Genomic DNA, 13,538 nt, shown 5'->3' with positions numbered 1-13,538 from the left:
AGAGAAGAGAAGAGAAGAGAAGAGAAGAGAAGAGAAGAGAAGAGAAGAGAAGAGAAGAGAAGAGAAGAGAAGAGAAGAGAAGAGAAGAGAAGAAACAACACAGAAATCCAGTCACATTTTATTGATGTTTATCTCATGGCATAAATATTTCTATAGGGACTAGATGCACTTGTGTGAACAAACAATTATTCCTTTATCAGAAAGTTAGTGCTTGATTGCACACATTTGATATTTCTTTCCCACAGACTTTGCAGCTTGTTAGAACAGCAGCCTGGCAGCAATTGTACTTTATTGCATGTGAAAAATGTCCCAAGCCTGCCAACCTTTTTCCAAGGAGTTTGGAAGGATTTTTCTGAGGTGTCCTGAAAACTGAATTTCAACCTTGTGCATGAATCCTCATTTCTCATCTGAAGCATACCATTCTCTTTCCCTGCCCCATTCAGGAGAACTAATACAGCAAGGGACTACAAAGAAACGGTTGTCTGGGTTTTTTCCATCAGATTATGATTCATGAACTGTCTCCAGAAAGCGGTAATATACTCCCTGTGAGACTGCCTAAATCAAACATCACTCATCTCCTTTATTCAAAACAAGTTTGCCTTGAGAGACTGGTGAAACAACAAATCCTCTAAGGATCTTTTTGGTGAAGCACTTCTAGCTCATGAGATCTTGCACGTAGCTTGGATCCAAGAAAACTATGTCTTGAAGATGACATAGCCATAATGAATGAAAATTGTTGTGGTTGGAGAGTGTATCTTTCAAAAGGAGATCAGCACATGCTGACTTCTTTAGCCTAAAAGAGTAACTCAGCCCATAGAAACACTGTCTTCTTAGAACAAGAAGTGAGAGAATGGTTTCATTACAAATGTGTTTTCCAACAGGGATGGGAGGGTTTGGAATGTCTTCTGCCAACAGAGTAATAAACATGAATATATTTCAGAGTATTTTTTTTTCTGGAGATAAATGATAACAAAAAATAAGAATAGGGGTTGAGCCTTATCATCTTAAGGGAGCCTTTGGAGGTGCTACTTGATGTAGAAGAAGCCTGGAGCATTTCAGAAGGTTGGGTGTGATTTTGAGGCTGTGAGACCCATGAGTTAAATATACCAGGGCTTTCAATTCCCTTTAATTTCATGGATTTGTGAGGATTTCAGCAATATGGTCAAGAGGAATTTGCTTAAATCTGAGTCCTCACTGAAGATCTGTTGCAGTACCTTGTTTGGAGGTACCCATGTATGACATGGGTCACACCCCATACTATCCATGCATATATAATAGAGGCTGATTGAGGAAGGAGTTTAGGACCAAATTCTCCCTTGTCCAGGCCAGCCTCAGATAGGGCACAGAATGATTGAATCCTTTTATTTTTTAAAACCTCATAGAAAACTTGAGCCTAGAACCCTGGGAAATGAGGAAGGCAGACACTGCCAACTACATCTGTGTGCCCAATCCTTCTGCGGTACTCAAGACCATTCCTCTTGAATAAATGAACTTGAAGTGACCCTAAATGACTTTGCTGAATTGAGATACCAGCCACGATGCTTGCCTCTCTACTTCCTCAACATACCCACTTCAGGTTTTCTTTCACCCTGTTTTGGTGGGATTTGCCTTATTCGTAGACCTGGGGCTGTATTGAACAAAGAAATGATGTGCTGGCGTGTCAGAGGCAGCCATTTCAAGTCACCCATGGCCTAATATGGAAAAACTGGTCTATTTTAAGAAAGACGAAAAAAAATGCACATGATAGATTTTAGATAAGAAATAATTTGGGAATTATATTGAAAATGATATTTCTCCTGCTGTTCTTTCAGTCCTGCCAAGTGCCTTCTATAATTAATAACTACTTCAGATGAAGTGTCTTTCTTTTGAATGTGCAGTATTAAACATTTAAATCCCTATCAGTAAATATAAGACTATGGCAGATAACTCCATAAGCCTTGCAGCTACGTGCCAATGTATATTTATGTTCTAGATAGGTATTTTTAGCAAGAATTACAAGTTCCTTCTCTATTAGATTACATCAGAGGTCTATTCTATTTTAAACGTCTGGACTGTGGAAATATCCCCATTTTCCCCCCCTTTTCTTGGAGTTTTGCAATAATTTCTCCCCTTGTCTCTTCTCTTTTACTTTCAGACTTAACAAGATTATTGCACCTTCCATGGGAGCTATATGGGTTTATTTTTCTCTCTTTCCTTTCCTCACTGGGAAGAAAAAAATATACCAAACCAAAAGAGATCAAGCAGCAAAGCATCTCACAGTGTTTCCCACCTTGCAGCTTGAGCCAGGCTGCAATCAGGGCATGCCAGGATAACTACCACCTCTCACATCTATGCATGGTGTGAACTGTGTCCTGCTGTGACTTGTGGAAAGGAACTGCAAATGATCACTGCTGGAAACCACAGCCCTCTAAGCATTAATCACTGTTTGAGTAGCACCACTGGTGCCTTTGTGAGATTCAAAGCAGCAGGACTGAATGCAAGTCCAAATTTTAGCTTGCTGAAGATACTGGAATTGTTCTCTTCAGTGGTTTTTCCAGCAATGCAAGGAGTTAATACCATTTTCTAGCCAATATCACACAGTTCAGGTAGGAAGTAGAATCACAGAATTGTTTGAGTCAGAATAGACCCTTAAAGATCAACTATCTAGTCCAACTGCTTGCAATGAACAGGGACACCTACAGCTAGATCAGGTTCCTCAGAGCCTCCTCCAGCATGACCCTGAATGTCTCCAGGGACAGGGCTTCCACCAGATCTCTGGGCACTCTGTTCCAGTGCCTCAACAACTTTATCCTAAAAAAACTTTTTCCTCATATTTAATCTAAATCTCCCCTACTTTAGTTTGAAACTCTTTCCTTTTGTCCTATCACAGCAGACCCTGCTAAAGAGTTTGCCCCCTTCTTTCCTCTAGCTCCCCTTTAGATACTGAAAGGCCACTGTCAGGTTTCCCCAGAGCCTTCTCTTCTTCAAGCTGAACAGTCCCAGCTCTCTCAGCCTGTTCTTGTAGGCAAGGTGTTCCATCCCTTGGATCATTTCTGTGGCCCCCTCTGGACATTCTCCAACAGGTGAATATCTCTCCTGTACTGAGGACTCCACATCTGGACACGGTACCCTAGGTGAGGTCTCACCAGAGCAGAGCAGAGGGGCAGGATCACCTCCCTCACCCTGCTGGCCACAATTCTTTGAATGCAGACCAGGATACGGTTGGCTTTCTGGGCTGCAAGGGCACACAGTTGGCTCATGTCCAGCTTCCCACCCACCAGTACCGCCAGATCCTTTTTGGAAGAGCTCTGCTCTATCCTTTTGTCCCTCAGCTTGTAAAATAGCAGGGGTTGCCATGACCCAGGTGCAAGATTTTGGCACTCAGCTTTGTTGAACCTTGTGAGGCTCTCCTGGGCCCACTGCTCAGCCTATCTAGGTCTCTCTGGATGGCATCCCATCCTTCAGGCATGTTAACCACACCCCAAAGCTTGGTGTCATCTGCAAACTTGCTGAAATTGCACTCAATCCCACTGTTGATGTCACTGATGAAGATGTTGAAGAGCACCAGTCGCAGTACTGACCCCTGTGGGACACCACTTGTCACTGATCTCCATCCAGACAATGAGCCATTGACCAACACTCTCTGGGTTCAATCCTGCAGCCTGTTCATCATCCATTCAACAGTTCACCCACCAAATCCATATCTTTCCAATTTGGAGAGAAGGATGTTGTGGAGAACTGTGTCAAAGGCTGTACTGAATTCCAGATGACATCAGTGACTGTACTGTCCTTCCCTTATGATTCTGAGACTAAGACCCACAGGTTGCTATGGATCTGCTCTGCTGACTCAGCTCAAGCCAGATCTGTGTGTACATTGTGTTTCCATAAGATTAACAAATCTCTGAAATGCTCACTCCACCTTTGAGTCATGGAGACCACAATGAAAGGCCGCCAAGGCAAACAACATATAGCCCTGACAGTTGGCTGGAGGCAAGACTCAACTGGGTATATCAGTTTGAATACTCTCAACAACTGGATATTCAAACATCTCCCTGAAATGTCATTCCCTGTTTTGCTTTGTTCTTTAATTTCTAAATGGATGAAAACTTAGCCTCCAGATCTGAAAGTGAGTGATGAAGATCGTACATCTGTAAGGTTGCTGTCCCACATTTTCAGAATTGCTGGAAGATGGTGGAAAAGGCAATTACTTGTCCAGATAAAGCATTAGGCATCAAGGAATTCCCTCAAGTCTAGAGATCATATCTCTGTCTCTGCACAAAGTGATTGCTGAGAATCATAGAATTATTAAGGTTGGAGAAGACCACTAATATCATCTAGTCCAACAATCAAAGGAGACAAGCCTGCAGAGGGGCAGGTAAAATCCTCCGGCTACAGCAGTGGCTCTGGCTTTGTCTTTCAGGGTCGAGGAGCTGCACATCTTTTTATGTCCCTTTAGAGACATTTATCTCTCTTATCTATTTTATTCAGCCTATATTTAAACTTCTACCTCTGTATGTCCACTTGACCCACTGAAGCAAAATTCTGCAAATACCTTTGAATCTCCTGGCAGTGTCCTGCATTTACTGGGGCAGTGGTGCTCCTAGAGACAAAGCAGACAGAATAAATAAAAGCAATAACAGAAGCAATCTGATGTGAATTAAACTTTGCAAGGGCTCCCAGCTGTTCGTCCTGTGGCTTAGGACTAACAGAGGATGAACAGATGAGTATTGCTGCAAAATTTTGCACCTCTAACACATTGTGCTAAAGACTTCTCTCCCTGCCTAATATAGGAATGTATTATAAGTACTTTGAGCTTTTTGCTCTATTTTTCACACTAGATGCTTGATCCTTTGGCAACAGAGCCACATTATCAGGAAAATCACAGGTAGCAGGAGATTGTCAGTGCAGTGAGATGCAGGATGCTCACCACCAGCACCAGTGGCACAAGGAAGGCACTGCTCCCACCGACAGCATCCTTGTTCCCAGCCGCTTACTCACCTTACAGTGCTGAGTTCAACTGTTTTCCCCTTGTTTCCTGCAAGACAAGGAAAAAAAAATCCCACTTCTCCCTGTGCATGCCCCAAATAAGCATTCTGTAACCATTTGTAGTCTTTTATCCTTCTACTACCCTCCTTCCCCTCCTCTCCCACCAGCCTTTAACCTAGGTCTTGCAAGGAGTGTTTTTTTCCTTGCCCTGCTTGTCCCCTTCTGTAGCTTTCCCCCTCCCTGGCACTTCCCTCCTTATCCTGACCTTGATGTGCAGGAAACTATCCAAAGACACTTTGAGCACACAAGAAAGACACTGCAGGCTGAAAACTGGAGGATCCAATTTTATTCACTGGATTCTCATCCAGAAAGTCCCCTTCTTACTCTTAGATTTTCCTAGATGCTTTTTTTTTTTCCAGATGTCTGTTATGGATATAGAGTGAAAACTGAGTTTGCCACAGAGGACATGGCAGAAACATTATGAATGTGTTAGAATGGTTCATGGGATGTATCCATGCTGCCTTTTGCCTCTTTCATTCCCTGAATGAACCAGGGAATAAGATGAGAGAGAAATGCACATTCCTCAGCTCTCCCCTCCCAAAAAGACCTATGAACTGGCCATGCCTAACTTGTTTGGATCTGCTTCCACTCCTGTTTTTACAGCAGACAGAGCATCAAAACCAAATTTTACAGCTGCTCCAAGGGAGAATCAAAGCAAATCCCCAGCACTGAGTGGAGACACTGACTTTTCCAAGAGCTGAGGCCTGAAATAATCATTACTTTTCTGTTTCTGTCATCCCTGCTGTGAAGGAATGAGGAAGAGAGTAATAGGAGAAACTGTTTACAACAGTCTGAAAAATCTGGAAGGAGAAAGCCAGGGGCTCTGACTGCAACCTGAGTTCAGGCAAAGGGCTGATGGGAGTTTGGTCCATCCAAACTCCTTGATTTGCTTTTGATCAGTTTAACTAGCCTTAAGTTCTTCATCCTGAACATCTTTTGAGCTTTTCAGAAATATGTCCCATCTCCATGCATGAAGGTAGAGCCCTTCTGAACCCATTCCATAACTTATTCTAGACAGAATTAAGAGCCAGCTCCCTGCAATTGCAAACTGCACTTTGCTGAGTCCATCTGACGCAGGAGACAGCACTTAGCGTGGAAATAAAATAAAATAAAACAAGATCCTGATGAAGAGTTGCAGGTATTTTAGAAGTTTTGCATTAGGTTCTTGTCACAGACAGACACTGTGTGAGAGCTGGGGAGATCTGTTGTGTGCAGTGTGAGTACAGCCCCTGCTCTTGCTGGGGTCATTCCCAAGCACCAGCATTGGTGGCACTGCCCAGTCCCTCCTGCTGCTCAGAGCCACTGCTCTTTATCCACCTCTGCTCCCCAGTGAAGAAAGCTTCAAGGTGAGATGTGGGTTCTGGGGAACAGAAACAACCATAGGTGAAGAACATCTGTTTATAACAGCTGGAAACTGGAAATTTGAGGATTTTAGGTCTGGATGCCCAAACTCCTGGCTTGAATCCCATTGAATTCACAGCGCTCAAGATGGGTGAAGAAGTTTTCCCAAGGCATCTAAAAGTTCACAAGGTATCTTGGCAGAGAGAGGAGTGAGAATGCTTTGCTTGGAGCACAGATGCCCATCACATCACAGAACACACTGGAGGAGTGTGCCAAAAACCATGGCCATCACACCCAGCACTGCAGAGCTGCTTCTCTCCCCCTTGCTGCTCCTGGTGTCATCAGAGCAGAGGTCAGTGTAGCAGCATGATGTTGGCCTGTTTGACCCTATCCCATCATAAGTGACACACTCCTCTTCACAGCTTCTTGTGACGGTGATGTTCCCAAAAAATGGGTAACCTGTAATGGATACATTGGAGAAGGGAGGAGAAGGAGAAGAGAGTGAAAGAAATGGTGAAGGGAAGTGCAAACAACTGGCTTTGAGCAAAACTGACTTTGACAATTGAAGGCACAGTGTTTATAGGTCAACAATGTCAAATAAAGGGGGAACCTTTAATCCACTGGTGCCCGTAATCCAGACTGCTCTTTGAAGGAGCAGGTCCCCTGGTTTTCCATGCTGCCTCCCACTCTCTTTCCTGCTCCTTCCAAATTTATTCTAGTGCAGACAAGCAACAGAAGTTCCTACATGTTTTGTTCAGGTGGGTTGCTCCTGCAATAGCTTTGCATAGGAAGTGGCAATGTCAAGAAGGACTGGTGTAGCACTAGCATGCTGAGGTTGTTTATTCTCACTGGTGCTAGGTGAGAGTGTCTACAAACAAGGAGACAGTCCCTGTGCTTCTGCAGTATGTTTGCACACATCTGTCATTTCAGGATCCATAATGCATAGGGGTAGGAAAGGTAAAACAGAGCAAAGTGGGATGAGTCCTGTGTGCTTCACTATGAAGCTCTGAGTTCAATGGACTTTTCTCCTTCTTACCCTGGATAACTCCACCTGGATTCTTGTAGAGAAGTTAAGAATAACCCAAGCTGGGGAGAGGGAAGCATGGAGGAAGTTCGTGAGATAATTTGATCACAAAGGAGTCAATTTGCTCCAAGATATTGGATTTTGGATGCAGTGGATATTAGGAAAAATTTATTCCAGAAGGAGTGGTGAGGTAGTGGAACAGGCTGCCCATGGAGGTGGCGGAGTTACTGTTCCTGGAGGTGTTCAAGAGTTGCGGAGATGTGGCACTGAGGGACATGGTTTAGTGGACATGGTGTGGATGGGTTAGGACTAGGCTAGATGATCTTAGTGTTCTCTTCAAACCTTAATGATTCTATGATTTTATGACCACTGAGAGAAAGCCATGAGACTTACCCAAGTCTACAGAGTGCAGAGTTGTTGTGCACACCTTGGCTCTTGGGGGACATTCGGTGGGAGTTCTGCACATGGAAATGTCCGTTGGCTCCTTGCATGTGTAGCACCGCAAGGACTGGGCTGCAGAGGGGAACAGAACATATCTGAGTTGGTCACAGAAGCAAAGACAGCAAGTCTATTGTAGGGAATATGTTATGGTAATTGCTTCATCCCCCCAGCCAAGATACAGAGACCCTGGAATCTACACACAGCTGAAAGCAGTGGCAAAACTTGGGTATGTCAAGGGCAAAGATTAAACATCAGCATTCAATGATGAGGCTGATACTGCAGAGAATTGGGCATCATCACTACTTTTTTGGGCTCAGAAGCCTGAAAAGAGCAGCTCTAGAGGGATCTCTTGCTTGAGCAGCTTTAATAGAATCCTCGGAGGATTTTGGCCCATCAGTTTTTTGGGGATCAATCTATGGCTATGATTGTTCACATGTATTACGTGTTTGCTGTTGTTCTACAGACTCAAAGAATAAGATAGTATCAGTTCCTTAAAATGAATCAAGTTTTAGATTTAGGGAACTGATCTGACCCAAATTAGGACACTTGTGCATCCTGTGTGAGAGATGCTGCAACACAGAGAGTGCAATAGCTCCTTCTGCTTAGAGCAGCATTCATCTGTAGTTCTTTCATCCACAGAAAACAGACACTGAAGTTGAATTTCCAGGGCTCCTTTCTGCTTATTTAGAGGGTTTTCTGCACAACTTATTAACTGAGAGCAGAATTTAAATTTCAGAGCTGTACCAGAGATCCTAAGGGTTGAAGGTAGCCTAAAAACACTTTCATCAGGGGCTGCCGCTGCTTTTTTAAAAGAGATGATGCTACAAAGCTGTGGTTGTTGACACAGGGACACCTTTATATACACAAGCCTTGATCACAGCAGTTGCTCAAAAGTCTCACTACTAGACCTGCCCATCCAAATCCAAAATATACTGAGTGTGCATATTTTTCAGAGTCATGCTGGTGTGACTTTACAACAGAAAACAGCCCAGCTTGATGTTTTCTGTGCTATGCATCTTGCAGCAATGCAGCAGCTGATGAACCACCCAAATGTATCCACTGCCATCTATTGATAAAATTGCAGAAAGATGATGTTTTCTTGCCACTATTTCTGCTGTTAGAGAGAAACTCCTAGGACTATGCGATAAGGATAAATATTTTTGGATGCAGTTGTTTGAACACCCAATGACAAAACGGATTTTCAGGACATCTATTTCTTTTAGCACAACTTCTGAAAAATTCAGCTGTGCAACAGACCCTTCATGATGCAGTTTTCTCTATCCTCTTTGCAAAGGTAGAAAGAAATTTTTAGTTTGAGTTTACCCAGTTTGAGGATTTTTGTAGATCACTTCAGAATGATCCACAAGATCATTCAGAAGAGATTTTATTTTTCTAATGCATATTTTTGATATATTAACATGGGAGAAAAATCAGAGAATTTTCAAACTTGCAAGCACAAGGATGCTTTTGGGTGTGTAGGACCAGCTTGTGTATGTCTGTATGGGTGGAGCAGTACCAGTTCAGATCATCTGAGGAACTGGTCTGTGACATTTGGGTTGAGCTGATTTCCAAACCTCCCCATTTTGGTGGGCGAACAGTACTGTACCACATTTTAACATCCAGTTAAGAGCAGGTTTAAATGAGAAAAACATCATCCCTCTGCTCCTCATTATTTCAGTTAATCTAGGTGGGGACACTTGTTTTGTGGGAAGATTGTAGAAGAAGTAAGTGGAAAGTTCAAAATTGTCAGGACCAGAGCAGAAGAAACAAAGTGAACACTGAGGACAGTGCTGTGTCCTGACCCAGGGCAAATAACCATTGTCCATCACTGCCCAAAGGCACTTTCTACCCCTTTATTTTAAAGATCTGGAAGGTAAGTAATCTATCTTGGGCCACATACAAGAATGTTCAAAATGTAGATTCATATATTCTAAGGTAACAAACACCTATTTCTCCATCACCTCTTGTGGATCAAGACTTGTTATATCTCAATACCTGTGTAAATCTTAAAACTTAATGAACATTTCCTTGATTAAACCAGTACAGCACTTGAAATACAGAAAAGTAATCAACCGTAGACACAAGTCAAATAGATCCACTTGCTACAGGCATATTCCTGAACTGCAAGTGCTGTCTAACCCAGCTGCCTCTCACTGCATTGTCCCAGAAAAGCCATATCTGCCTCAGCCTCAACTATAAAGCAAAGGGCGTTGATGCCACTCTATTCCTGTAAATTTCTTCAAGACCAGTGGCTGAAAACCTGCCCTGTCAGCACCTCGACAATGCCATTAAACCGAAAACAAGACTGGAGGGAAGTAGAAACATAATACACTGCCTGTGAAGTGTCTTGAAAGGAGAAACCGAGCAAAATGAAAAAAAAAAAAAACACATGTACCAAAATGTAATAAATTTCAGTAACTGTATAAAGTAACTGCATCTTTCTTGATTCAGCTCTATGGTGTGTTCAACCCAGGGCATGTAAGGAAATGAAATGTTCAACCAGATTTGGGTTTGCTTCAGAGATATAGGGAAGGAAGAATAAGGATAAAAGGAATAAAAAAATACAGTGCAGCTTTAGGACAAGACTCAACACTTCTGTGCACAGGTTTGCAAAGTGTATGCCTTTCAGCCATCTTTCACTTGCAGCCCTTTGAATTATCTCTATGTAGAAACGCCTCCAATTGAGAATGTTCAACTCCTACCCAGGCTGCTTTGAGATCTCTCAGAGTCCCATTAAGGGAGCCTAAGGATTTCTGACCATGGGATAGACGATAAAAGCCACAAAGTTTGTGTCACCCTAAGAATGACCCATATAAGAAGCCAAGGAGATACCTGCAGTAGATCACAAACAGAGAGGGAGAGAGAGCACAACAATAACTGGACCCCACGACCAGCTTGGCCAAGACTCTGATCCAGCAGAATCCATATCCAAACAGACCTCAGAGGAATTTCCTATCTCTACCTATCCCCTAATCTCTAGAAATCATTGTAAAGACCTGAATCTGTTGGTTTCATTAACCTTCACAAAGTTCCTGGAGTTAATTGTCATACTCTCACCCATATCTATCCTGAAGCCTGAAGACCTTGCTCACATTTGTTCTGCCCTGTACCTTGTGTCATTCACCCCTTAGCCTTACAAAGACGAATCTCAATTACCTCCACTCTGGGATGCATTGTGAATGGGAATGGGAGACATAAGATCACTCATAGGTCTGCTCTCTGCTCTCTATGAGAGGCATCACAGCTCTCCCCACCAAGAATGAATGCCCTTTTTCCCCTCTCTGTTGATATTCTTAGATACATAAAAGCATCATTATATCCCACCTACCAGGTCTTTCTGCATTGCCACCTTTCCCCTCCCCTCCCAGGCATTTCCTGGAGGGTCCCCACAGTGTCAAGAATGCAGCAGTCTTACCCAGCTCTACGCATGCCAGGCTGAGCAGCAGCACCACCAGAGGTATCTTCATGCTGAGAGTAGATCCGTGCAACTAGGGCAGTAAAGTTGAGCTGCTTCTGGGTAGCTTTATATCTCTTTCCATCCTCCACCTCCTCTTGATCCTGTGGGCGGATTCCCCTGAGTTTAACAGGGGGGAAGCCCAGCTCCAGCCTGGATTGGGATTTGCAGAGGAATGAGTTCCTGGAGAAGGTGACATCATCACGATGAGCAGACTCCTACCATACCTCATCTCCTCTTCAGGTTTATGACCCGAGGCTGATCCCATGGAAAAGGAAAAACAGCCTGCACTGCAAAGGTGCTTGGATAGGGAATGCGATAAGGTATGTTTGTTCCTTCAAGTCTGGCTCTGAGAGCCGAGAGCCGGATTGTGTCATGCATGTTGAGTTGGGCAACATTAGGCAAGATGCAAGTGGCAGCAGGTTGGGCTTCCACATGTGTTGGCTCAGCATCCCCAAAATTTGTGCCACGTTTTCATGCCTACTGCTCCCTGGGCTGGTGAGCAGGAATCCGGCGTGGTTGGATTTGCACAAAGCATGTCTCTTTTCCCAAATACTGTGAAAAAACAACTCAGTTTCTGTCTCCCAGGGGCTTAGTTATGAATTGAGCCATAGTTCTTAGTTAATGGGCATGGGAGGTACTGAAAGGCAGTGGAAGAGAGCGCATTAGATGGAGCCTCCAAGTCTGGGGTTTGGATACATCATATTATTTCAGGTCCTGAGCTATGCTGGCAGAACAGCGAGCAAAGCCAAAGATATCAACTACTTAGCAAATTTTATTCTGAAAACGAGAAATAAATGGAACATGGAGAAATGGATCAATATTCCCACTTCCTATCCCTTCCTGGATGGAACATTTTCCTTTAATGCATTTCAAGACAAGCTTTTTGAAGATAATTTTTCCAAGTCTTATACAATATCTATGGAAAGGGCTTAAAAAGTTTGTGGTTAGGGAGAAATGCTTTGCTGCTGCCTTTTCATGAGCCAATAACATTTTTGCATTCTGTGGGAAAAAATGCTCTTTTTGTTGATTTTCTTGCAATCCAGGGTGGAAAACTACAGCATTATGTAATTCCCCATAAAAGAGCTGAACAAGTCACAGTGTAAAAGTTTGTAATTCACTGTGAAGCACTCAGAGACTTCAGGAATGGGAGACAAAATGAGTGCACAGGTTGATTTCACGGCCATAGGACCACTGTGGTGGTGCACATAGGTATTCCCATCATTCCATATTTCTTTTTCAGTTTGTGAGTGTTTGGATTTTTGAGGGGCAGGGGGAAGAATTGCTGCTTCTCCAAGTGTTCACAGTAACTTGAGAAGCATTGCTAATGAACATTTCCACAGTCATGGATAACACAAATCTGATCAAGCTGTGTCAGCAGAATAAGTGTTGTGCCATAGGAAAGGGAGGGAAGGATGTGTACCTTAATGCTCGCTTACCAGTTGTTAAGAGTGAAAACCATCATTTATCTCTATTTTATCTTGTGGTGCCATCAGAGACCAGGTACATAACTACAATAACAAAAATACCAACACCGTTGCAAACATACTTACTTGATTATGTAGAAAAGATTCTGCTCAGTGAAAGACACTGCACCTGGTTAAATCTAGATCCAGTCTTGTAGCTGGGCAGTGTAAGGCACATTTGAACAAGATCTTAATTAACATTCAGGAAACTGGAAAAGATCCAATACTGTAGGCATTCAAAGTAATCGTTCCTCAGTAGGTAAGCACAGTGGGGTGAATGGTCTGGTATTCAAAATTCTAAGAGTCTTCTTGACAGACTGTGTGTGCATTGGTGAAACATGCTTGAAAGGCATTGCATACTGAGCCTTGGAATAAATCAGCATGGTTAAAGGAATAGTGACGTAAAAGGGAGATTAAATGAGTCTGTCCAGCTTGGTAGAGGTTGACCATCACTGCAGTGTCCAGAGATGGGATGCATCAGCATGGTAGGATTGTTTGCCTTAGGCCAGTGCAAAATTACTCAGCTTTGTCTAAGGGCTTCACAGGGTTTGAGATCTGGTCATACAGCAGAACATCAGGAAACTATTTGAGCTGGAGCTGTTAAAAATTCTGGAGACTATGCAGGACACAAATTTCAGAGAGAGAAATGTTGGGAGTCTGCTAGTAAAAATATCAAGGAAAGGGATGACCAACAAGTATTAGTTGATCTGAAGATAACTAGCACCCTCAGGTGAAACAGCACTGAAAAAATAGGAGAGGAGAGGAGAGGAGAGGAGAGGAGAGGAGA

General features: G+C 43.2%; 1 protein-coding gene across 1 annotated transcript; it reads right to left on the bottom strand.

The window, feature by feature from the left end:
- On the bottom strand, positions 5,388–13,519 carry LOC110394569 (ly6/PLAUR domain-containing protein 2-like). Its single transcript, XM_021388521.1, has 4 exons — positions 12,839–13,519; positions 11,247–11,438; positions 7,784–7,903; positions 5,388–6,825 (listed from the first exon to the last, which is right to left on the bottom strand). Exons 2-4 carry the CDS (start codon positions 11,296–11,298, stop codon positions 6,614–6,616), a joined length of 384 nt encoding a protein of 127 aa, XP_021244196.1. The 5' UTR covers positions 11,299–11,438; positions 12,839–13,519; the 3' UTR covers positions 5,388–6,613.

Source organism: Numida meleagris, chromosome 2, assembly GCF_002078875.1.
Source record: "Numida meleagris isolate 19003 breed g44 Domestic line chromosome 2, NumMel1.0, whole genome shotgun sequence".
Classification (NCBI taxonomy): Eukaryota; Metazoa; Chordata; class Aves; order Galliformes; family Numididae; genus Numida; species Numida meleagris.
This window is presented reverse-complemented; position numbering and strand designations above follow the sequence as displayed.